Genomic DNA, 25,934 nt, shown 5'->3' with positions numbered 1-25,934 from the left:
TTTACTGTGCTCTGGATCCCTCTTCAGAAGATACCTGAAGGTTGCTGGACAGTGTTACAATTTCTCTAACTGTAGATTTTGCCCTCTGGTAGAGATCACTGTAACAAATCCTATAGTCACTACTCTTCAAATTATTTCTCTTGTTTTCGGTTTGAAGCATCATCAAATTTCCAGTGATTGTAGGGTTATTACTGCCTGGGTTTTTAAATGCCAGTGGTTGCCAGGATGCCTGCCCTATCTAGCCCGCTGTTGATGTCTTTTGCTCTCTCTGGAGGGCCAAATGTTTCCTTTGTGCTAAAAAGAAAATAATAAAGTCCATGTATGCACCTTAATAGCATATATTCAAGTACACAGGGAGTTCCCCCTCTGTTAGCTGAAATAGGTGTGTTTTTTGTTTGCATGTTTAAAACTTGCCTAAATGCCAGCTTTTGTGTTGTGCATTCAGTCCCTTCTGAGCTATGCATAAGAACGTGCCTCAGCTCATGCATAGAAAATGTAGGCAGGCCGTGATTCCCCAAAATGACTTTTTCAAAAGGGGCTGGGACATTTTGCTTTATTGGCAGAGCAGTGAACTTGAAGAGACTGGTCCTTAAAAGGAAATGCATTGTAGAGGCTCTGGTATTTCCATAGTGATGGCTGCAGCAAGCTTTCTATTGTCAGGCCTATATTTCAATCTTCCTCTGGTAGTGACTTTTATAAGGTGCTTTTTGTACCTTAAGTTTGTCACATGCCCCATCTGTTTAGGGGATGAGCACTTAAGGTGATATCACAAGAGAATCTGCAGCAATGTCTCAGAAGTTTTGTTTCGTCACCTTTTTTTAGTTTGAGATTAATTTGGAAAAGCATTTCGGGTGTAAGAAAATTGACTGTAATGGTGCTTCTGCCTTGCTTGGGATCAACAACCTCAGGAACTACTTGGGGATGAAAAATCTGAATGCATGCTACTTGGTTTTTTTCAATAGTGATCTGGGATTTCAGGAGCAGCAGGAGAGTAACTTGGAATTATCCAATTCTGAAATCCTGGCAGGTCCCAGTGGAAACAGTGAGCCCTTAATGTTATTGCTGCAGATGCTCAAGTTAAGTTAAGATCTTAAGTCTTTTAAAAGGAAGTTTTGCAGCTTTTCATTAGAAAGTAACAGTGAAAGCAGTTAAAATATTTAAAGTTATATATACACCAGTGGATTGAGTGCAGTTCCCAGCTCAAAGTAAAAGGGCTATTATAGCTCCCTACCCAAAAACCTAGGATCCAAGTTGCCTGGGTCAGGGGGTAGGATGCAGCAAAGAGAGAAAGAGAAGAAAGTAGTTGTGGAGAAAAATGGCTTCTGATAGTGTGATGGAAGGAAACTCATGCTAGAGATGAGTTGGTTGGCTGGAAGACATGGAGGAGGGATGAGATTCCAAAATATTTTTTGTATCAGATCATGGATACAGCCAAGTCAAGGTACAGGTTTCAGAAAGGCTCACTCAGTTGGGGTGCCATAGTTGAGATCTCAATCTCAAACACTCCATCCTCCTGGTCTTCCTTCTGCATAGCACTGCTGTGGTTGGGCACCTTTGGGAGAGATGTTATCTTCTTGCCAGAAGAGTTGACTATCTCCTGCTGAATTTCTTGCAAGGAAATATGGAAAATAAGGTTTTGAAGTACCTGCCCTTGAATCATCATAATATGCAGAATTAGAGCTGTAGCTGCATTTAGTTTCACTCAACTTTTTGAAGGTGGAGTTAAAGTTGAAAATACATCTCAGTTCAAAACAGTATTAGTAGAGTATCACAACCTAAAACTTAGTAAACTGATTCAGGATTAACTCCAGAATTGTAGGGATTTTGAGGAACATTGCACTAAACACCATAGATCATGCTGGTTTGCTTAGATAAAGAGACAGAGCTGTTCATGATGGATTTACTCCATTGTACTCATTACATTTCTTCACTTCCCCCACCTGTTTAAATTATAGCTCCATATAAGATCGATTAGTGTAAACTGCTGCTCATTGGGTTTAAGAGGAACAATTTTCTGCAGCTCCTTCACATGGGTTTGAAAGGAAAAAAATTCCAAACATTCTGCTTAATTAAGACCTAAAGAGGCGGTGCAAACTTTTGATGATTAATTGAAGCATGCTTTAGACTGATGCATATTTAGTTATTATAATGTGATAATTTTATCTTGTTATACAAACTACTCCCTTTGGGAACATGATTTAACACTGCAAACACTCCGTGTTTATTGCATTGTTCATTATGAAAAATACACAGGATAAAAACCACAAGGAGATATAACTGAACAGTATCTGTGTGGTGGGTGCAGGGAGTACTCCTTCCACTTGTAATGACACAACCCAGAGGCAGAAAATCACAATATTGTAACTCCCACAATATCTCTCCCTGTGAAGAGTTGAGAACTCAGAAAAGTAGAGGCTGGAAATTTAGATCTTGCGCAGTATGTAGAAAGAATTTATCTTTCTATTACCTGGTCTAATTAGAGAGGACAGCAATATGTATGTTCTGCTGAAAGCCCTCCTGTTACTATTCAGTTGTGTCAGTCCCATCTCCTCTTTGTCTCACCTATGAGAGTGCCCATGCTACCTGTCATAAGTGTGACAGATCTGAGAGCATGCTAAACACTTTGCAAAAGCAGGTCATAAAGTTGCAGGCCCAGATGGAGGGGGAAAAAAAAAGCAGTTATTAAGAAGTATTTTCTTTCGCTTCAATATTATCTGTGCCAGGACTTGCAAGTGATATTTTTGTACTTTACAAACATGTGTCAGCATAGCTATATGTGTCCTAAAAGTGATGGTGAATGATCTTCATCAGAAGAGCTGCTCCAGTGGGAGCTCACATGATGGATGTAGGCATGGTGTCAGGATGAGCTCATGTTACTTTAAGCAGATATGCTAAGCTAGACTACTAGCAGAAGATTGACTATGAACAAAGGAGACTATTGCCAATGTAGTAAACTGGGATAATTATTGTGGAGAAGCTTTCTTAGTGCAGTTCTAATCAGGAAAAGATTAGAATAAATATTGAAGACAGATAACCAGTCTTAAACTACTGGATTTGCAAATTTCCTACTTCCCTGTGATCTCCTAGCAGCAAGTTCTTCTAGCTGAACTCTCTAGGAACAGGGATTTGATACATTTTCCTGAAAGCAGGGCAGGAATCTGGTAAAGTGATTTTCAGAGAATTCGGCCTTGAAAAACAAAGGTCTGTGAAAAAGTGAGAGGAATTTTATCTTGAATGGAATGCAAGATATGAATTTCTGGTTTCAGATTATTCCAGCTTGCATTTAGCAGATGACAGCACTTAAACCCCAAGACTCTGTCTTTTCTTATTTCACACAGTCTTAATGTCTTGAGGCTACGCTATTGCTTCTCACTGCTGGTAGAAATACATGAAGTAATACTTCTTGCCAATGTTGCAGTCCTGAATTTTGGTCGCTAAGCTTAATACACTGTAACAAAACCTGCCTATTAGTTCTTTTCACAAGGTCTGCTCAGATCTTTACCACAGCCGGTGTGAAGAAGTAAAGCACGCAGTCAGTCAGGTTTGGACCTTTATCATTGTCCCCAGCTGTCACCCACGCCCATAGGGCACAGCTCTGTACTCCCCCAGGTACCAAGCATGGCTTCCTTTCTCTGCTGTTCTTATCATCACTTGTGGCTGAAAGAGAGGATTTGAGTTTAGACCAAGTTTTCCTCCCACTGGGCTGGACCCGACTGATGGTCCATAGAAATGTGATCATGGATGTTTTCTATTTCACTTGATGAACTGCATTACAAAAAGTTCAAGTTTGAGTTGCATCAAAAGTTGTCTTAGGCAAATGTACACTTGAGGGAACAAAGATGACTTGAAAAGTGATGTGTTAGTGTCCTGTCCCAGCAAGTGTGTACTCTGAACCCTCTTCTGAAGTGCTGCTATTTCCTGGCTGCTTCACATGGCTGTACTCAGTTAATCCTTTTGTAGCAGTGTTCTTGAGTCTATCTAATTGAAGAGGCATCTAGTTCTATTATTGCTGTTACCATGAAATGAAAGGGATTAAATTGTTTGATGACTATTGTGGGAAAGGAGTAGAATAGAGAAATAGTTTGAGTTCTTTGTGTATAGCTAGATAATTTCCTTCCCTTTTCCCCTTCCTTCTTTCAAAATGATGACCATTTTGACTAACATTGATGATGCCCCCTGGATGTCACATATCACTTCTGGAAGTACATACAGTGGCTGGAAGTAGTAGTTTGTAAACTGTTCTCTGCTATTTTTTTGACCATCAAATCTATGGACCACTAGTGAAGCCATGCTGCTTCAAGGGATTCTCTGTGAGGTGGTTGTGAAGTTCTGCTGGATGGGACATGGCAAGACAGCAACCTGACACGGAAAGTCCCTCTCTCTCTCCTCTCCTCCCCTTCCCTTGCCAGGATGTATGTTAGAGGGCTTTGGTAGAGGGAGGTGGGCTGAACCTGACTGTCCTGCATAACACCTGCAGAACAGTGCAGAGCAGTGAATAACATGGCTTTTCCATGTAAATAGCTGCTGCTGGTAGCCTGTGTAATTAGAAATAAACAATTGTGTGGGACTTTCTCATCATCTATGGGAGACTGTTCATGTGAATTAGTGAACAGAAATTGAATGACAGCTGAGGTGTTCCCCCTATCAAATCACTCATGAAAGCCCCTGAGAATCCCAGTGGTGCATCTGTGTTTCCCCTTAAAAACTGTGCCCCAGACAAGCTAACCTGCTTCAAAAAGAGCTACTTCAGCACCTACTTTGCCAGTGAACTCTCTTTCAGCTCTGTAATATTCTTTTTTCATTTATGAGAGTTCCTCTCATCAGAAAGGAAGGCTATTAGAAAGGTATCACTGGTAGATCTTCTCTTTTCCAGAGATAAAATGCTTCTTATCAGTAGGGGAATATATGTTACTGTTATCTGAAACAAGAGTCTGCTGTCTGGTTCCTTTGATTCAGAGGATCTTCTGTTGTCCTGGTACATTCAAAGGGGCAGGTTCAGTCTGTAAGGAATTGGTTTATTATGGTGCAAAAGTAGCTGAATCAGGGTGCCTTTGAAAAAGATAAGTGCTGCAAATGGCTCAGGACAAGAATGGGGGAAGAGCTCTAGGTCTGTGCTGGAGTAGTTGGCACCCTGGACAAGACCAGTCTGCAGAAAAAGTGGCATGCAAAAATCACCACGCAGCACCCTGTGTTACAGCAGCCTGGTTGATGTTATAGCCAGCTCAGGGCAGGCTTTTTCACCCTAGAGATGGCTAGTGATAATTTTGGCCAAATTGTTTTGATTTCCCTTCGTGTTCAGTATATGAAGGTGCTTATAAAACTGGCAAATCCCACTCTAAAGGGTAAGTGATACAATACATTAAACACAAATCTGTGCTATAACTTGGCCTTAAATGTGGGTTTAAAGGTAGACAGTCTGATTAAAACTAAAAGGTCATTATTTTACATTGTAGAATTTTATTTGTAGCTGTAAATCATAACACAATTTGTGGAAGGAAAAAAGTTATTAAACTGGCAGTATTTATTCCAATAAGGTGAGTAAAATGCAGCACGTAGTTCTGAGTTATGATAGTCAGGGAAAAGAGCCAAATCACTCTGCTAAAAATTAGTTTGCCAATAATTTTACAGAACGATGACAGCGTAGCTTCAAAAACAAATCCTTTATAGGGAAATAGGATGGCCGCATGACAGAATCTCTAAGCTATGAATTCTCCACAGCTCATGGACCAGGAACTGCTTTAACAATTAGTCTCCAGGGATATTTTTTCCCAGAAGTTAGACAATGGCTGCTGTCTGTAACTGAAAGGTCATTCAGTATCACAAACTGGACATAAGAACTGAAGAATTCTGTGTTTTAAGTCAGAAAGATTCCTGCAAACTTCTTGACTTGATCTGTTTAGTAGGCTTAACTATTCACTGCTGTTGTCTGTGAACCTGAGGTGGGAGTGATGACCACAAAAGGATATTGCAAAAGGATATTTACATTAGTAAATAAGCTCTGTGGTATTTTTACATGCCAGAAGGCACACATGCCACATTTGTAACACATGTTAGAGACGAGCTTGAAAGAGGCTTGTGAACTCTGCCTGAATTAAAATTTGACCAATGAGGATAATGACTGAAAAGTAACCTGGCAGATTTTGCCACAGTGCTGCAACTTCTGCCTTGTTTAAGTCTATGTTTCTGTGACTGCTGAATTCACACAAAAGCTCCCTGTTTTGTATGCTAGTAATTTCAAAATAATACAGAAAAGGGGCGTTTTATGTTCCTTCTTATTTAGAAGAGGGCTTGTGTTAGAGACCTGCCTTGGCGCAGCACCTTCTGGCTGTGTTTTATCACCAGGTTGCTGAGCAGAGCATCTCAGGGACTCACTGCAGCAGACTGTAAGTAACAAGAGCAAAACAGCAATACCCACTAAACCTTCAGTCTTGGTTACTCGTTTAATAAAGTGTTGTGCGCTCTAAAGCGTGCTAAAAAGTTCTCAAGATTTCCAGACATTTTCAGCAGTGCACAATTTTTGGAGTTAATCATCTTTTCCAGCCATTTTAGAAGCTTTGCCAGGCTGCTGAGTCTGGCTGGCACAGGTCACTGGCTGCCTGAGGATGAAGCTGGTGATCACAGGCAGGCACAGTTCTGCTCTCTGACAGTGAGGGAGTTAGCAATAAGATGAGCTGGTGCTGCTTGTGTCTAAGAGTAAGTGTTGCAGATGTCTGAGGAAGGTGTTTGCATCTCATGTAAACATTGTTCTTATATTTTTGTTGTAGAAGATGATGTGTCAAATGTACAAATAATGTGTGCCTGGTGCCAGAAAGTTGGAATCAAGCGCTATTCCCTGAGTATGGGAAGTGAAGTGAAATGCTTCTGCAGCGAGAAGTGCTTTGCAGCTTGCCGAAGAGCATATTTCAAGAGAAACAAGGTAAGAGAAATAAGGAAAGATGTAACCTACATAGACATGGCTTTAATCAGGCCCAGCCTGAGTCTCATTTAGCGTCTAATAGAAACTCTTTTCTTTTGTTTTCTCTGTTTCACCTAGTCCCACCACTTTCCATCTGTATTGTCTGTTGGACTGTCAATCCTTTACTAACCTTCTTTCTTTCAGTTTCTCTCAGCTTGATACTTGGGTTTTGTGAGGGTCAGGAAATTTAAATACTAATAAGCATTAACATAAGACTCTGAATTTGGCCTTAGAGTCTCAGGATACTTCCTACATATACACAGCTAAGAGGGAGTATCAGAGAAATAGAATAGAGAAAGGCTGTGTATGACAGTGCCACCAAGTCCCATGGCATTGGGATCATGGCCAGTAGGTAAATGCTTTTAGGGCCTAAGTCTCAGTCCCATCACAGTATTGCACATCTTTTCACTGCTGCTAGTGAGCTGTAGTTTCATTGTTTAAAAGTATATAATTTTTAATAACTTATCATTGCTACAAAATTCAGACACTATTCAATTTTTGGGTTGGGGTAAGCAATGTTGGAACATCTACAGTAATGTGAACACCCCTCCTACTCAATTTAAATTTAACTCCATCTAAAATTAGAAGCAATCCTAATATTGAATGTCTACAAAAATTGCTGTAATCACTGAAGCACAGTGCCTGAAAATGCCCTCTAGGTTACTTCAGCAGCTGTTTTTCTGCAGCAGAATTTGTAACATGTCATTTAAAGAAAAATAGAGAAGGAACCCCTCAAATTTTTAGTTGTTAAAAAACTAACTGTATCCTTTTGGTGCTGAATAGTGTGAGCCTCTGGGTAACTTTATTGTCTTAGAAATGTTTATCAGTCAGAAAACTCTTTACATTTTGGCTTCCTAAATGATGCCATTTACCCTCATCCTTCAGGACATTCCAAGCCTGTCAAGTTCAAACTGACTTCAGGTCTCTAAATCTGGTCTTTTACATCTGTCATGATAACCAATAAGTACATATGGTTTCTAGACTTAAGATGCAATGTTATAGCAAATTAACCTCCTTTATAAATTTAGGTCACATCATCCTGCCAAAAAAAAAAAAAAAGCCTGAAGAATTAGGTTGCATAAATCAGTAGAGTGGAATTTTAGTGGCAGTCTTGGAGAATCAAGCTCATAGTGTCTACTGGAGCAGACAGGCAAGTAAAAGTCACATGAGTATTCTGTGAAGAGTGTTGTTTACATTCTTTTTATCTAGAAGTGTAGAGGAGGGAAATATGTGCTCCTTAGATGCTCCTCATTTGAAAATAAATCCGCAGGGATGTATGTGCATGTGCACATGTGCACTTCTACCACATGCAGTTCTGTGTGCCTTACAGTGTGCAGGGCGCAGTCCAGACACTCTGGGCTGACAGGATGCAGATCTCTGTCAGCTGATGCTCCTGTGACTTCCAGTCACAAATTTTCATGGATAAGATCCTTCCTAGTAATGGAGGCATTGTCAGTGATCCTGGTTAAGTGATCCTGTGTGACCAGAACTGATGAATACCAGATAATTTGGGAAACCTTGGAGAGGCAGATGAAAGGACTTGATGTATTCTTTCTCACCTACAGCTCAGATCCTGAAATAAGAGATTTAGATCTCCACTAAATGAAAATAAATGTGTGTTAACATAATGCATAGGGTACTTCAACCTTCTAGTAACCCATTAGTAGTAGAATTCAGTAATAGTTTATGACCATGAATTCAATCAGTGAGGCAGTATATGAAAAAGTTCCCTTTTACCTGACTTACTATTTATTACCCTGGTGCTTTACTGGAGGCCTCCTTGTTCTTGTATTATGAGAGAGGATGAATTAGAGCTTCACATTCTCCTTGGTTCCCTTTCCTACACCTCTGTTGACTTCTGTGAGATGCCAAATATTTCCATCAAGAAAGCTCTCTGTATTCATTATTTTGTATGTGTGTATAGACAGACAGACAGACACACACACACATATACAAATATATACAAATAAATACATATACACATATATGTATATAAGCACAATAGGTGTTCCTAATATTTTCATATACCAGCATATCCCAGTGAAATGTCCTATTATTCACTAAAAAGGTTTCAAACTAACAAAATGCCATGTGGGAGGACTTGGCAAAACATGGTGAGAAAACATTATCATGTTGATTGGCTCTGCTTCAAAGCTAAGCCAGTGAGTTAAATTATCTTTTTCTTTGGACCTGTGAAACCTGGAATTTCACAGGATTTGGCTGAGCAGAGGAAATCTGTAGCTGTCCCTTGCATGTATTTATGGCATTAGATAATCTGGGGACAGAATATTTAGGAAGTGCTCTTCTTAAATGAAGACAAGCACAGTAGAATTCAGCAGACCCTCACGCTTCTGGTTTTGCACTTCACCTGTTAGTAACAGAGTGGAGTCTTGAGGAATAAGATCAAAAGAACCAGGATGCAATAGTTTCAGATTTAACTGCTGACCTTTGCTCTGTTACAGCTATTCCAACAGCGTACCTGTCTTCTCCCTGACTCTAATGCTTATTTATGTATTTTAAGGAGTTATGCCACTCTACACTTTCTCATTTTTCAAACAGAGGAGCAAAACAGTCACGTTTCACCTGCCTTATGCATGTTTTAAACAGGGATCTCTGCCACAATATAGTGTTGTATTACATTAAATATGTACAGCTGCTGCATTTCTGGGAGCTGATAGGACTTTGTGGTCACTTTAAATAAAGCTTGAGTTTCCTAATGGATCACGTTAAGCAGTCTTCCCTCCCTCCCCTAGATAAGAAGTGCTGTAATAAGTGCTTGCCTCGGATGGTAGGACTGTTTAAGCAGTAAAGAATTAGTCATCACTAATGCCTCAAAACAGCACTAAGTAATGCTGTGAATTATCCATCCCTGAATGACAATTGCTGTGTTCAGAATGAGGACTTTTGTAATCATTCCAATAAAAAAAATCTTTTCCCATACACAGGGCAAATGCACATTACAGTGCTGCATGCCACAGATTCCCACCTGGGAGAAGGCTTGGCATGACCCCACCCTGAAGTGCCCTGAAAGGGCTCCACAAAGCCCTAGGCCAGCTGGCCACTGGCTGCTCCCAACTTCTAACTCATTCTCAGCCCTTTCCTGCACTAGGTTTGGCAAGAGCAGCAACACACTGGGATAAGCTGGTGCCTTCCTGGCCTTGGGAGCTTTGAACCCAAGGAGTGAAGTCTGAGGTGCCCATCAGGCTTTCCTGTCTTTTGTCCTGCTGGAGTCTTGTCTTTTTGTGCTCTGGAAGCTGGGCCTCTGTATCCTCTGCATCCATGCATAGCCAGGGTTGTCAGGGAGCTTCATGCCTGGAATGGGAAGTTTGTAATGAAGAAGTCTGGTGCAACCTTAAGTTGCTTTTCTTATAAGAAATGCAAATTTTACTCCAGGTGTTTTAAACAGAAACATCTATCCAGGTGTTTTAAAGTCATGACTGTTTAAAATTATATCAGCCAGCAGCCTTGCCTTGCAAGAATAGAAATATGTATGTTTTGAAATTATAAAGGCTCCCCCAACAGAATAAACTTACCTAAATTGTTAGTGATAAATGAACAAAAAATTGAGGCTTTTACCCTATTCAGCAAAACCCAAAGCATTTAGACAAGATCCAATTTAGAAAGAAACCTAAAAATAACACCACTGCCACCCCCAAACAAAAATAACCCAAATCTGCATTCCTGCTCCTGTTTGTCCAGTTTGCCCAGTCAAATGCACATATTGTAATAATGTATAATATTGTACATTGAATATTGTATAATGACAACCTGTTGTGTATAATAATACCAACTAAAAGGAACCATTGCTGGAAAAGCAAGCATTTGGGACTAATGTTAGTAGTACCCAAAGATATAAGATTTGGATGCTTCCTTCTCAGATTTAATTTTAGAGGCCAACTAATAAAATTTAAGTAGCAAAGAGTCACATAAGGGCAAAAAGCACTAGACCACCAAGTTTCAGAATATGAAATTTAAAGGGAATGGTTGGACTCATCATTTGATCCACTGAGTCTGAAGCTTGAAAAGATTAATTTTGAAATTAAATTGTTTGACTCAATGGGTCAGAAAACAAATTTATTATGACTAAACAGCCAAACATAGAACTAGAACTGACTTCAAAGAGGCTATAAACTCTGCTCACAGATATATTAAAGAGTAATTTACTTGATTTGACTAAGGCTTTGGAGACATAGCGACTGCAAAGTTCTCAGGCAGTATTTTATACTTGACCTTGTCCCTGCTTCATACTGCCTCACAATTAGGAAGAAAGATAGATGTTTCTGTTTACAGAGCAGTCCAATTTCATTCATGCCAATAAACAAAAAGGCATAAATCAAAATGTAAAAGTAAGCTCTGTAGCACCAAGAAGATGTAAACAAGGATAACCTTTTTCTCCCTGTAAAGTGTAGTGATGGGCAACACTGTGCGTTAGTAGTGCAGAGAGGGAGTAGTGCAGACAGGTTTAGGGTCCTTTATCTCATCTGTGTGGCAAAAGTGAATGTGAACTATCAAATGGAGCTGTAAGAAGTCATAGACATTTATTTAGTTCTAAGTTCTGTTGCATTAGGAAACCCCTCACATTTTCAAGCTATATTTAAACATGATAAAGAGCATGCAACGTCATACAGCTTTAATGCTCTTGCCTGCATAATTTTTTGGTTAATTAATATCTATCACTAAGTGATAATATGGACATTTAGATACAAGCATGTACTATAAACTGGGAGTAAACAGCAGCTCTCATTCCCCAGAATTATTACTGAGGATTGTCAGAGAAAGTTCTCTTGATTTCAAGCTTAATTGTGCAGCCTAACAGCGCATGAGAGATATTTAACAATCTCACTGTTAAGTCAATGAGTAATGGCAAAAAAAAGCCACTTTCATCTCTTCCTTATGCATCTACAAAATTTAATTTGTAAAGTGATCATTATTCATTGAAATTCAGAAAATTGCTTGGAGCAACTTGATGCAAATAATGCCCTGACCAAAAAAAAAGAAAGCTTAGCTGTTCCTTCAGCCTCCCTTTCTATAGTTGAAAAACATGGAGCTCTGAATAGAAAATCTGTTTCTCCTAGAGATTTAACTTGTGTTAATCAGGTGTTCAGAAAGGTCAGTGCAGAGCAGGTGTCCCACCATCTTTTCATGCAGTTGCCCATATTTGGTTCTGTGGAGCTGTAGAGAAAAGCAGGATTCAATAAATGGTTCACAAAGCGGCTTCTGCCGCTGCGGGTTTGCGTAGAACGTGCGTGCGTGTATTTGTGTGTGCACATCTGCGTGTGTGTGTGCGCCTATTGCCACAGCAGCCAATTGAAAAGGTTTCCTGCAAATGCTTGAAGGTAGAAGGGAAAAAGACAACAAACATCTCCATAGCTGTGATTGCTTTGTTGAGACATAAATGAGCGCTGATGAGTGAATGCAGATGAGACGCTGAGTCTGCAGGGGAAACAGCTCAAGTGTGGGGCACAATTGCAAACTTCTTTGAGGAACTGGCTGGAGAAGGAGGGATAAGGAGAATAACCTCATTCAGAAGATGTTTTTAAAGTTTGTGGAGGGTTGAAGGCTGCATATAGTGACCAAGAACCTGGAACAGAGACTGAAATATTAAGAAAATCCTGAGGTGTGTAAAAAATGTGTGGCATTGGTCAGAAAGAAGATTGGCATCATTGTCTTGCTGTTATCAGCTGGCCTGGTTATTTACAGGATGCTAAACCCAGAAATCTCATAGAATTACTTTCCTAAACCTGAGCTAGGATTTTTCATGATTAGAAGAGGCAAATGAAATTCCAAATTAACCCACTGAGGCCATCAGTCAGAATATCTCGCCACTCACCCACAACAAAGCAAAATGTATTGCCATTGCTAACAATGAAATGGGCAGCAGCACCTGACTGATGCCACCAGTTACTTAATGAAGGGATCTGGCAAACCCAGCGTGCTTGTCAGTTTGCAAACTCAATGGACATTTTAATGTCCATCTGCTGCCATTTAATACTATAAATTTGAATCAAATTCCCATTGTCTGAATTACTAGCAGGTATCCAATCCAATTAAAAGGCGTGTTCACTTTTAATTTTAACCACCATGTCACATTACATCAGTCGTGTTGCATTCTGGCTGCTTTGGTTCTATCAAGATGAATATGCTAATTACAGCTGCCTCTTGGGGGGCAGGCATTTGATTCAAACAAAGCTACCAGTTTATGCAAGGTGTCCTCACATCAGTTTTGGACAGCTTCAACGATTGCACTTTTCCTTTTTCCCAGAAGCAAGTTTTGTTTGCATACAGATGGTACAACAAAAACCACTAATTGTGTTAGGACTTGACTGGAAATGCTTTTAAGTTTCTTGCACACTGGGTGAATGCAGTTTAGAGCAATGATTTGGATTTAAATAGGTGTTCCAGCACCTTGGTATTGGAGAAGTGAAAGAAGTTTCTACCTGCAGAATGACTGAGGGAGAAATATGGCCGGTAGTCATTTTTCTGGAGGTTACCAAAAAGCTTTACTGAGGCTTTGAATCACATAGGGTGAATTTTTGAAGGGGATAGGAGAACACTAGAGGATAACAGACATTTCGCTCCTTTAAAAAGTCTGGCAAGATAGACTTCATGGTCTGCATCCATGGCATTTTTATATCACCAAGGGATTTTTGATTAAAGAGTTTAAATCAATAACAGTGATGCATTCAGAAAATGAGCAGATATAATACACACTGGTGCTTACTTTACCTCTGAACTCCTTTGGTTCCAACCTATGTGAGCTAGCCAATTGCTCAAAAAAAGATTGCTCTCCTCTGTTTCACATCTCAGCTCAGGTCACCTTAGATTAACCTTGGCTTTGTACAAAATTAGGCACCTTTCAGCTTTGTTTTCTCATGCTCAACACAGAATGAGCATCAAGAACAGTCCTTGTTCTGACAAAAGCTCAGAGTATATCTCCAAAGTGAATCCAATTTGCACAGACTATATTTGGTGCCACTCTTCCTTTTCCTAATGAACACATCAATCATTAATACTAATATGAGCTGGGCAAATAAAGAAATGCATATTAAATGTTTGTTCAAAAATATCATGACATTTGAATAAATTATTGCCTTAATGGCATCTGTTCATTTATCAGTCAGCTCATTAACTTAGGGAAATATTGAAAAGGAGGTTGAGTATTTTTTTCACTCTATATATTTTTATTTGAAAACCAAAATTAAGCAAATATGGTTTTCCAAAATGTGTTTGGATTAGGAACAATGTTGTGAGCAGCACCATTCGTACACACTTCTGAAAGGGTGTGCGGAATACAGAAATTGGAATTAGCGGCATAGTTTAACGAGGCAAAATTCCACACAGCCAGGGTAGCAGGGTGGGCAGAAGTAAAAAACCTGAGGGGCCCAGCTGAAGGTGGAAGGTAATTTCTAGTCCTAAAGTGCCTCAGGAGATGACATTGCTGTCACATTTCGCAAGTGGCACAGTAATTTGTGCAGGTGAGGCAGCAATTCAGTGGTGTTGCGACATTTCTTGTCAGCTGACAGTCTGTATTTAATCACTATTACACTCCCAGTGTGGCGACTTTCCTCTCCATCAGCCATAGAAATCTTGCAATAAATTCAAGGATGAAACTGAGTTCAGACCAAGGGAGTAAATCACATTGTCTATCTTTTTGGCCTCTTCTAGCCAGAAAAGTTTCATCTCCTTTAGGTTTGTTTGGAAACGTCTGCTGGTTTATGGGAAGACTGAAGAAACCCTTACACCCATTAACCTTGAGTCTGGCCTTGTGAGTTTAAATGAGGCTAGGAGAGGCCAAATGGATATAACTTATAATCTGCTGGATGAACAGGAAAATGTACTACTGGGGATTGTTAGTTGAAGTCAGTTTCTTGCCATAAATCAAGCCATGCTCACTGTGCAGGCGTTAAACTTGATGGAAGAATGAGGTGGGTTTTATAGAGCAAAAGTCTGAAAATGTAAAATGTCTTTCCAGTAGAAAATAGTTTCTCCAATAATGTTTGATCACTTGGTGACCAGATAAATTCAGTTACTGGCTGTGCTCTGTCAAAACCCCAAGCATTTACAGCTCACCTATTTGAATTTAAGTTGAAAGTAAACATATGTTGTGAGTTGTCAGACTTGATAGAATTTTGTATCTAAAATAAATGTACTCATCTGCTTAGTAATACTTAGAAACAGCCATTTGATGGGTGTGGAGGTGGGGAGCATGTGTCTTCAGATGTTTTTGGTTTGTTTGCTCTCCAGCCTAAGAAGCAGGAGGGCCAGACCCTGCCTCTGTCACACAGAAGGGTGGCAGAGATGCTCCGGCAGGAGCCAGTCCATTGGCTGGGATGAGGGGGAGACATGGCTCTGTTGCTGTCCATTTATTTCAGAAGCAGAGCAGAGCATCTCTCCAGCCTTTCTCTGGGCTTTGTGAGGGAAAGGGCCCTTAGTGCGGCATGGTAGCCTGGTGCAGCTTTCCTGGAGAGCGTGGGGAACCATGAAGGACTCAACATCTCCATGAGATTGAGTGATTTTCCTCTTACCGCATGGATGGATGCAGCACTGCAGTGTCCTGTATGCCTGTGGCCCTTCTCTCCCTTGAAATTCAGACTCTCAAATGAAAAGGGAAGCCTGTTGAGTTAGAAATCAAACATCTCAGTCTCAATAACTCTTATTATTTTTAATTTAGCCCCCAGGCTTTTGCAGTTGTGGTGCACAGTGCTACTAAAAATTAGGTGGAAGAGAGCTCCTAGAACTAGAAACATAAGTCTTAAAAGATTAATCTAGAGATTAAAGCAGCACACCGACATTTAAATATTTATGGGGAGAAAAGTTTGAATTATTTAATTGTGTAGTGTTGAAATAATGGTTGACTTTGGCTATTGTTGAATGGTCCAGTCTCATGCCTCCTTTTGCAGAAGCAATTTATCAATATCACTGCCTTGATAAGGCAGCTCCCTCTGAGTTTTGACTAATGTAAAAGTATTAAAAGAGAAAGTAGCTGTACTACTGAGTTCAGTGTGTGAAGGTGATAACTTCATCCTGAGGAAGAAGGACCAGGAGCTCTGAAAGAGGAGGTTCTAAAATACCAAGGAAAAGGGTTAAAACAGACAAGTTTTAAAAAGGGGGAGAAAAGAAGCATTGAATCTCTCTGGAGGCTATTTAAGAACACCATATTAGATGCACAGATGGTATGTATACCTCTGAGCAAGGAAAAGTAGAAAGGGGAGAGTAAATCTGGCATAGTTAAGTGAAGAAGTGCATAAGCTTAAAGGGTCACTGTCAACTTAAAAATCACACTTTTACTGGAAAATTTGTTACCTACTACTGTTACAAACAACACCTATGATTACTGTAACTGAAAGATGAGACAAAAAACTCCCTGTTTTTTTGTGTACTTTCTTTGGGCCTGATCCAGACTCCATTGGCATCAGTGGGTGACATCCCACTGCTTGCAATTAGCTTTAGATCAGGCCCTGCATATTTGCCCTGTACATTGTGTACATGCAATTCAATTATTTTGCATCTGGTCTGTTTTCCTATTGTTTCTGGGGTTTTCACACAGCAAGAGAGGAAAAAAACATTTTTTTCCAAATTGGAAGTGTGGTTGTTAAATGATGGAAATGCCACCAGGGTCCTAGGCATACATGTAGCAGAAATACCAAATGTTTTGCCTTTTTAAGACAAAACGCTTCCTTCAAAACTTTTGAAGACATGATCAATCAGTTGTAGCTAAAGGTTCCTGAGGTGGAGTGCAGAAATTATCTGAAATGTGCAGGTACCAGGCAGTATAGGAAGTACAGGAAAAATGTCTCTCTAGAAAACAAAAAGCCACCTGTAAGTCCCCTGTGCCTGTAAGCCATCCAGCCATGGCTCTGACCTCCTCTCAAAAAGTGGAACAGCAGAGAAACGAAATTAAATTTCCTATGTCCATCTTCACCACAGAGGATGATGAGGAAATTCCTGTCCCAAGGACAGTAACCACAGGAAATCAGAATGTGGCCTTATAACAGAAATTGAAGTCTCTTAGGATGAAGTTATGGACCAACTACAGCAGCTCGAGAGCAGTAAATCACCAGGAGCAGATGGTGCTCAGCCGAGTGTTCCTAAGGAAATAAAAGTGTGAAGCAGCAGAGATATTGACAAGGATCTGCAATATATCATTAAAACCAGCAACTGTTCCTGAAAATTTGGAAGCCTTTTGTATGGTGCTTAAAAAAACCAAAACAAAAACAAAAAAAGAAAAGGAGACATAAGGTTACTTTCTTCTTGAGCACAGGAAATGAGAGTTCCTAAATAATTTTTATTTAATTTGCTTAACAGCAGAATAAAGTAACTTCAGTTAGGCATGACCTGGCAGGTAGTAACATTGTAAAGAACAGCTGGGATATAATTTTTATACATAGCAGCTTTTAGACAGAGATATTTAGGTAGTTATTTGGACTCAGGATCATGTTTGCTGGATAAGATTGGTTGGTTTTGATGTGTTATTTGATGTCTATGTATAGTTTGATGCTCTCCATGGAAGCAGTGAATGCAGCATACCTCAGTTCATGTTTTCATAGGAAGCTGGACATTTAAATAAGAAACTGCTTGCGTTGAAAAGGACTCAAGTTTCCTGCCAAAAGAAAAATTACTTTATAATGCTGAGGAGTGTTTTTGTATGTGCTACACAAAATTTTAATTCAATTTTCTTGAGAAAAACTCCTTGTTTTTTGGGGAAAAATTGGATTTTCCAACAAAAGGCAGATACTCAATGCACAAACCCACTCAACCACATTCCTGTTTTCTGCAGTTGTACCACATGGGCAAGGAGTAAGAGACAAGTACAGAGGTTTTGCCCAGCAACCACGGCTAGTGTGTACACACACACAGAAATCAGCTGAGGGACGCAAATTAGAAGTTCTAATGGATTTGAAATTTAGTAAAGCACTTGAAATGGCATCTCATGAAATCTTACCCTCAGATTAATTCAAATTACTTTGGATATGAACACTGTCAAGTGGCCTGAAAACAGGCTCAAGGAATAAAGTAAAGGGTGGTGATAAAGAGCAGCATATCAGGTTGTGGATAGAGAAGTGCCAGGGGGACTTTCGTGAGGTTGGTCTTGTTTCATATTTCATTAATGCTCTCCAGGAGAGAATGGAGAGCAAGTTCACAAACTCTGCAGCTGATACTGAACTAGGAGGAGTTGCAGATACCAGACAGGACAGAAAATAATTCTCTGGAGGAATTAGAAATAATGAAGAAATCCAACTTGTACTTTTCCAAAAGCAAGATATTATGTCAAGGGGGGATAAAAAAGCAACCTGAAAAAAATATCCTAGGGGAATGAGTGAAGCTAGACAACAGCCTGAAGCTGAGGATAGGAGAAGGGCAGTAAGTTGGATGATGCAGATATAATGGTAGTTAAATGGGCAAGGGTCTGGGGTGGTGGAGTGTTAGGGAGGACAGTTGGGTGGTTGCTGTAATATGGATAGAACAAGGGGTGGCAAGATTTGGAGAGAGTTTGGATATGCAGAGTTCAGTGATGAGACAAATCAAAGATGCTTTAGGGAATATGAAAATGTTAAGCCTGTGGAGAAGGAGGAGAAGGCTGGACCAGAGGTTCATCTTTTGCAGTTTTGGTGTATAATACTCTGAGGTGTTAACACTTGTAGCTGGGGCATGAAATGAGCTGGTTTGCTTGGGACTGACTAAGCTGGGAAAAGCAAACACTAGTAAACACAGTGGCTGGCACTGGCAGGGGGATACATACACCATCCTCTGTATTTTCTGTCTCCTGCAGAAATGAAAGGATAGCATGCTCGGATTCAGAAGGAGTTATTAATTCCCAAAAGTACGCTGCCCATTTTTAGACTCAACTGTTACAAATAGTTAAAGGCCTGAGTGACAAGCCACTGAAATAAACAGGAGTGCTCTGTTTAGAGTAGCAGTTGAACTGGTACTAAAATTAAATGGTGTAGTTGCAGAGGTTTGATAAGGCTGATTACTGTTAGCAGAGTGTATAACTAAACCAAGTGAAAGGGCAATAGGAACCAAATATCATGCATGAGAGATGTTGCCCGCTGTGTCAGCCCCAGATGCATCCTATAACTGTGTAGACTATAGGATATTTTTCATTCCTTCCTTCAGGTATTGGCTGTTGTCAGCTGCAATTTGCCAGATGAGATGAACAAATGGGCTGATCACTGTGGTGAGACCCATCTTCCTAATCAGAGTGGTTGCACTGCTGGCGTAGCAGGCATGAAGGGCTCTGTGACACAATCCAGATCCAGACTGACGTGTCCCGTTTGGTTGGGCAAATACATAGCTGGTGTAAACAGCCACAACTTTATTAAAATAAACAGGGCTGCTTGGATCAGCAGTAATTTTGGCCCAAAGCAGGAGCTGTAATAGCTCCATTTAGTTCTTACTGGGTCTGCAGGAGCAGTAGATGTGGAATTGTTGTACTGGGGAATTTTTTGTTAATATCACTCAAATGAAAATGTTTTGTCTCACTTTCAGTTATTCTCAAGTCTCTCTTAAAAATTTTCAGCCTTCATAATGCAGTTGTCAGGGTCGCCACACTGCTCTTGTGGAGTATTTTGAAAATGTCAATATTTTCTAGTATTTGCTGTTGGTGAAAATATGGAAAGTGTAAAAGACTTCTTATAAAAAGACTAAGGCAGAATGTGAGGTTGTGTTCAATCCCACACAATAAGGGCTGTTTTTAAAGAAGGGTCATCTAGAGCTCTAATTCATTATATCTGGACATTTCAGCATGAAATGTAATGTGTAGCAGCTTCACTATGCCTACCTAACTTTTCCAAAGAACACAGTAGAGATATTACAGCATTTCACCTAGTTTGTAAGTTGTTTCCTAAAATTGATTTCCTAAGGACAGCTTACAGCAAATGTGGTTATTTTGAGCATTTTATTTCTTCAGTCCTGAATTTAGGTTTGAATAACTCAATAGAAATTTCAGAACAGAATATGCAATAGCATGCTGACCACCAGTTTCAAAACAAAGGAAGTATTCTGGTCTTATGAGTGTCAGGGGCAATATTTCCACTGATGTCAGTAGGATGAGAACTGAATCACAAACTTCAAGCCAGTGGTGGCATTACAAGAGGAAAAACAAGGAATTTGATATTTGTGCTCTACAACTGTAACTTTTTGCTGATAAAGCTGTATAAGGTATTTTAAATTTACCCTAATTTATATTAAATAAAATAAAGCTCAGGTTTGCCACAGTTAGGCTGGATAGCTCTTTATCCTCCAGTAGCCCAGGACAGGGTGGTATTGCACGTTTTTCCTCCTTTGCCATTCTGCCTTATCCTTTCCCTTGCTTTATAATATGGAACTTTTCTATCCTTCACAATACAGCTACCAAACTTTTAACCTCTCTTTGGCTATGTCTTCCTACATTTCCTATCCTCTTTCTGCATTTTCATTGGTGAGGTTAGGATAAGGTATGGCATTTTCTGTTCCCTATTGTGCTCTGTATTTGCAGCATGTCTTACATTGTCTTAAGGATATTTTCTTAAGTTGCTTTTTTTCATTGAAAGGTACCGAGGAGGGGAGATTCTCAGTTGTTTTTTCTCTGTGCCCTTAATGGGGTTTAACTTACCACCCCATTAAACAGTCATTTATGTGCAATTGTGATTGCTGGAATGTAGGTTGCTATTATTAATTATCTTTCCATTCTTGCTGTTACATTAATCATGTGAGGAGACATGGGCGTAAGTTTGGATCCAGCAGGATGACAACTTCTTGTTCGTGGTGATCTGAAATTCAACCCGTGAAGCAAGGAATGACTTTTACAAGTCATTTTCATGTTTGCCAGTTTTGAAGGCAGCTCTGTGCCATTTTGCAGTACTCCATGCTAATTATGACCCGTGTGGATTTAGGGATTTCATGAATAATACAAGAGAAGCAGGAGCAGTTGGGGAAAAAAAAACCACGCGGTTTCACACGTTGTTTGTGTCAGGGCTTGGTAATGGATTTACCCTCAAACAGAGTCAGCACTAAGAAGACATTCTGGCTTGCAGGGCCTCACACTGTGCACCAGGAGTCGTTTCAGTTTTGCACGCACGGCGCTCTGGCTGCTCTCCCTTTGTTTCCAAATCGCGCGTGCTCTGCCGCATACGTGTGCCCTCCCATATTCCTACAGGAAATCTACTTTCACGCCCAGGAGGGGAAAAGTCTGGCGTGTTTGCTGCGTGTTCCTTCAGGAAGCAGGCGAGCAAAGAGGACGGTACAGCTGTAGACATTCTGCACGGAGATAATCAGTGCCCCAGCAGGAGCACCTTCTCCACACAGCTGTACAATTCCCTTTGCTCCCTAGAAGGCACTGCACCCTACGTGCAGTTTCCAAGCTACATTTAACACAATTGCCCATCAGCACTTAGGAAGCAGTTACCACAGAAACCCAGCAGAGACCAATTAGTCACATGATTAAATTAATTAAAATAACCCAGGGTATCTGCCATCTTGCTTCTTTCTGCTATGCATAGCACATGACCCAGGCAGAGATGTAATTGGGTAGCATTATTGTGCCTTTTAATCCTAGAATCATCTTCATACTGTACTGTAGGTGGTCTTTGATTTTTCCTTTTCCACGGGTCTACATAAATCCCCTCCCAGAGATCCGTCTTATTCCCCTGCTGCAGAGACGCTTTATTCGTTTTCTGGAGATCTGTGTTATTACACAAAAAAAATTCTCCAGCCCCCTCAATAAGCCAAGTAGTATCGAATTTACAAAACATCAGATTTAACAACAGCAAGATTTGTTATGTTTGGGATAAGAGGATTTGGAAACATTTTGAATTGCACAGCTAAGACTTTTGGAGGTCTTTAATGACAGCTCTAACAATGCTTGCCAGGGAGAGCTCTGTAATATGTATTAGCACTTGACCTGAGAATTGTAAAGCACTAAGAAAAGACTGTATGTTGTGTCTTCATTTCACAAGTAATACTGTTACTGCAGTGGGGCGCATTTAAGTGGAACAAGCTGTCTGCCTTGTAATACTTCTTCCTGGGAAAGGCAGGCAGTTTGGTTTCCTCCCTCGCTTTTGAAACTTAGAAGCGCACAGTCATATTCTAACTTAGTAAATCAGTGCTTTGTCCTTGATCGTTTGGCTGCCCTGATAATGGCACCCCCGAATATCCATGTCAACTAGGGTTTTCCTCTATTGTGTCCGTGTCATACTTCTGCATGCACACAAATCATCTCTACCTGAAGTGGCATAAAACACAGAACATTGCAATTTCCATCTCATCAGAGATTTGCTGGTGACTGCTCTAAAGCTACCTTGATCCATAGCACCAAAAGAAAGGAAAAATTAATACTATTTCTGGCCCCAGAGTAGAGAGCAGCTTGCTTCTCCAAAGCAGATTCCATACAAACAGACTTGACAAAATAGCATGCATAAATTACACGGCCCTGATGCATTAATTCGTGCCTAACAGAGCAAGTGGCAACAACACTACATCTACAATGGATGGGTATAAGATGGAAGAAATGAAGACTGTGGGTTAATGTATAAATAATCAACTGTTATGGAATTTGCAAATATTATGGAAGAAAACTAGCAGGTTTTGCGTGTGCTGTATTGCTAAAGTGCCGTGCACAAACACATTTGCCAGGCTTAACTGGCTCTGAGTAGCCTGTCAGGAAGGATGTGCACGTTTGGCAGTGCTCAGGCACAGATGCTCCATATGAGATAGGGCCTGGTTGTGAGATGAGGTCTCTATCTACCAGAGTAATGTCAGTGGCAAAAGTGAGCCTCCACTAAGTCATAGCACAGTTCCCGAGGTGAAACAAGCTTTGTGCCAGGTATAATATGGGTCTGTGGTTTTATAGACATTATCCCCAGCTGGCCAATGTCCCCTGCATCCAGGACACATGCATGCACACACACAAATTACCAGGCATAAGTGACATCAGTGCTCTGTTTCAATTTTTCTTGTGTTTTACTTGTCATGATTTATGTCATGCATCATGGGCTGCTGCAGTGTGCACAATACCTGTGGAAAAGTTGACTGTCTCGCTGTGTTTAATTTTGCTATTTTTGCAGTAAGTGACAATAGGAATGCTGGGAAAGAAATTCTTCATGAGATCACCCTGGTTTACACTGTAGTAGTCCCAGAGAAATTGGTTTAATTATGTTCCCTTAAAACTCAGGTTAACTAGAGGCAAAGCTGGTTGAAAGATTGTAGGTGCAGCAGCCATGTGCTCTTGTTTCCAGAATTAAAAAAATGTCCCATAAATAAACTCATGAAAAGAATCATAATAAGAAAGCTTTCTGCTCTGTATTTAAAGTACTGTTTCAACAAATCTGCCTGTGAAGTTCTCAAAGCTTTTCTTCCTTTATAATACAGAAGAAAAGGGTTTTTTTCAAACTAGAGTGAGAAAAAGTTTTGACTGTGTTTTCTTGTCATGCTACATAAAATACATGTGTCTGAAAGCAGAGAACAGGCTCTTCTGTAACAGCTAAAGTGACAGCAAAAGCTGAGGTGGCTGTTTTGAAGTCTCCAATATAAATAGGAAGGGGAAGGGGTTTTCTTTGATGTGCAGGAGCTCTGTGTTCTTGATACAATTTTCTTGCTATGGTTTCTGGCTTCTCTCAGGGAACAGACAGTCCTCTTTATCTGAGTATTATGGAGGAGTGAGTTGTGATGGAGATATGGGTCCCTCTCCCAGCTGTCCTTGGAGTGGGGTTCATAAATGAGAGAACAGGGACTGAAGTGGTCAGCACATAGCTCTGTGCCATAGCTGCATTTGGGAGGGATGTGCCACCCTCTTCCCAAACCTGGAGAAAGAGCAGTTCATAGGGACCCTTCTGAGGTACAGCCACTGCTGCTGGAATGCTCCAGGAGCGGACAGATTAGAGGTAGGGATTGCAGAAAACAGAAGCACTGGAGACTAAAGGACATAATGTTTTGGTTGTGGAGGTATCGGGCAGGATCAGCAGGATTTCAGGCTTCCTTTGTAAAAAGGTGAAAAAATTATATTTGGCCTCTTTGAAATAAGAAAAAGGGAGGATATAAAAGGAAACTTGATGAAGTGCAAGCAATTTTGAAATAACTGAGTGGTCCAAACACACAGTGAATTACATGTGAAAATAAATGAGAGCAAATCAAGATAGCAGAATAATGTTGGTGGAATATTTTCTGCTTACCACAATAAGCAGAACAAAGAATAAAGAGCTGTGTCATAACAATTTGATTTTCCTAGATGTTGTAAACACCTCATCTTCCAGGAAGTGTGATGGGGCTTACAGCTAGACATCCACACCTGGGAAAGTCAGGTCATCTTTAGCTTTTAGTTTGAAGGCAGGCTGAAGCGAGTAGGAAGCTTGAGCTGAGTGGCAGTAAGTGATAAGCATTTGGCTTGCATGTTTTTAAACAGGGGGAATGGATAAAGCATGTACTCCTGAATCATTTATGTATGGATTTTTTTTGTGTGCTGGAGGACACTTAAGGTAGTCTTCAGAGCCTAAGTAAATAGTCTAATGCATTGCATGAGAAAGAGTGGCAATGAAAGAGAAATTCAGTGCTCTCTCAGTCAGGAAGAAGGTAATCTAGGTGATAGGAGGTTAATTTTGGGGGATTCCTTTTTGAAAGAAATCACTGCTGCTAGTTCAGAAAGAGCTGGTGAACTCACAGCAGTCCAATATCCAGGATTCATCTATTCCTAATCTCTTCACTCATTTGTATTCCTAAAATGGCTCTGACATTGAACAAGTTAGGGCAGAAATAACCTCCTGGAGGTCATCCAGGCATTTCCCTACAATGCAAGAGGGCTTGTTTAATTTAATCGTAGTCTATGATCATAGTGTTACTAGATAAAAACATATAAAATATAGTCTGAGAGACTGTAAGGAGGTACTTCTCTTTTGGTATATTTCAATAGCTTTCCTCAACTCCTTGAAGTTCAGAAGGTTTAAAAGAATAATGAAAAGTTCACAAACTTTCCCAGATTGTGTATGGAATTGTGGGGTTGAATTCTGGTCATTCTAATCAGTTTGTCTCCAGTGATTTCAATAGAGTAAGTTTGATTTTTTTTTTTTTTTTTGGAGCAGCTGTATTCACAAGTGGACCATTGCTTTAAGCATGCTAGCATGAAGGATGTTGCTGGTGTTCTTGATTAGAAACAGCATACAATTTTGGATAAATGTCAGGTGAGAACTATCTAACTAAAAGCTGGGAACAGATTCCTAGTCAGCTGGGATAAAGGAAGGTCCAGGTGATTTTCCAGTTTAGGCATATTCAGCTTGTTCTGAGGCCATTTGGAAAGGATCCAGTTTCCATATCCTCTGTGGCTTGTATTATCATTCAGGCTTTATTTGAACTGGAGGAGGAGTCATTCTGCTGATGTCTGTTTCTCAAGAATTGCTTTGTCTGAAGGCCCAACACTTTTTACTTCTCTCAGAAGCATTTCCATTAGTCTTGATTTCCTTGTCCATCCTTGTCTCCCTCCTGCCAACAGCTTCTGATTACTCCCTTGACTTTCCCTGTCTGTCATACCTGCTCTCTGTTTCTGCCCCAGCACTTCCTACATGCCACTGACACCTCCTGTGAATTCCACAGGAAATCACAGGAAAACTGTTTCTAAATTCCATATAACTAAGGCTTTTTTCCTCCCCTGGAAGCGCTACCTTGTCTTTTAACCTATATTTATGCAAATTCCTTGTGCTAGGAAGCTGTAGTAACTGTGTGCCTGTTACTGCCCTGATATTGCCAGTAGATTCATGATACAATGGCAGCACAACGTGGCTCTGCCTCAGAAGATGACTGCCACTGCAGGTGGCAAGGGGCAAATGCCAAATAGGTAATGCTTTTATGAATGTGCTTTCAACAGATTCTTAGTGGTGTTATTGTTTTCTGTAGAAAGATGACTGGTCCCCTGAGGAACAAATAGTGATTCATGGGAAAATTTTATTTTATGAATGTGATCTGTGGATTGTCATGCCCCTTATGCTTTCCAGCTGTCCCTTTTGCTTCCCTCTGG

At 40.3% G+C, this 25,934-nt stretch overlaps 1 protein-coding gene across 2 annotated transcripts in view; it reads left to right on the top strand.

Moving 5' to 3' along the window:
• Positions 1-25,934, top strand: part of SOBP (sine oculis binding protein homolog) — a 111,661-nt gene that overhangs the window by 16,892 nt on the left and 68,835 nt on the right. For both annotated transcript variants that reach the window (XM_054279877.1, XM_054279876.1), the window contains exon 4: positions 6,765-6,916. In XM_054279877.1, coding sequence (XP_054135852.1) covers positions 6,765-6,916 — 152 coding nt within the window. The remainder of the gene's footprint in view (positions 1-6,764; positions 6,917-25,934) is intronic.

This window comes from Melozone crissalis, unplaced genomic scaffold, assembly GCF_028551555.1.
Source record: "Melozone crissalis strain CALT ecotype California unplaced genomic scaffold, PUWL_Pcris_2 ptg000027l_1, whole genome shotgun sequence".
Taxonomy (NCBI): domain Eukaryota; kingdom Metazoa; phylum Chordata; class Aves; order Passeriformes; family Passerellidae; genus Melozone; species Melozone crissalis.
Note: the sequence above shows the minus strand (reverse complement) of the source record. Positions and strands in the feature narration are given on the sequence as shown.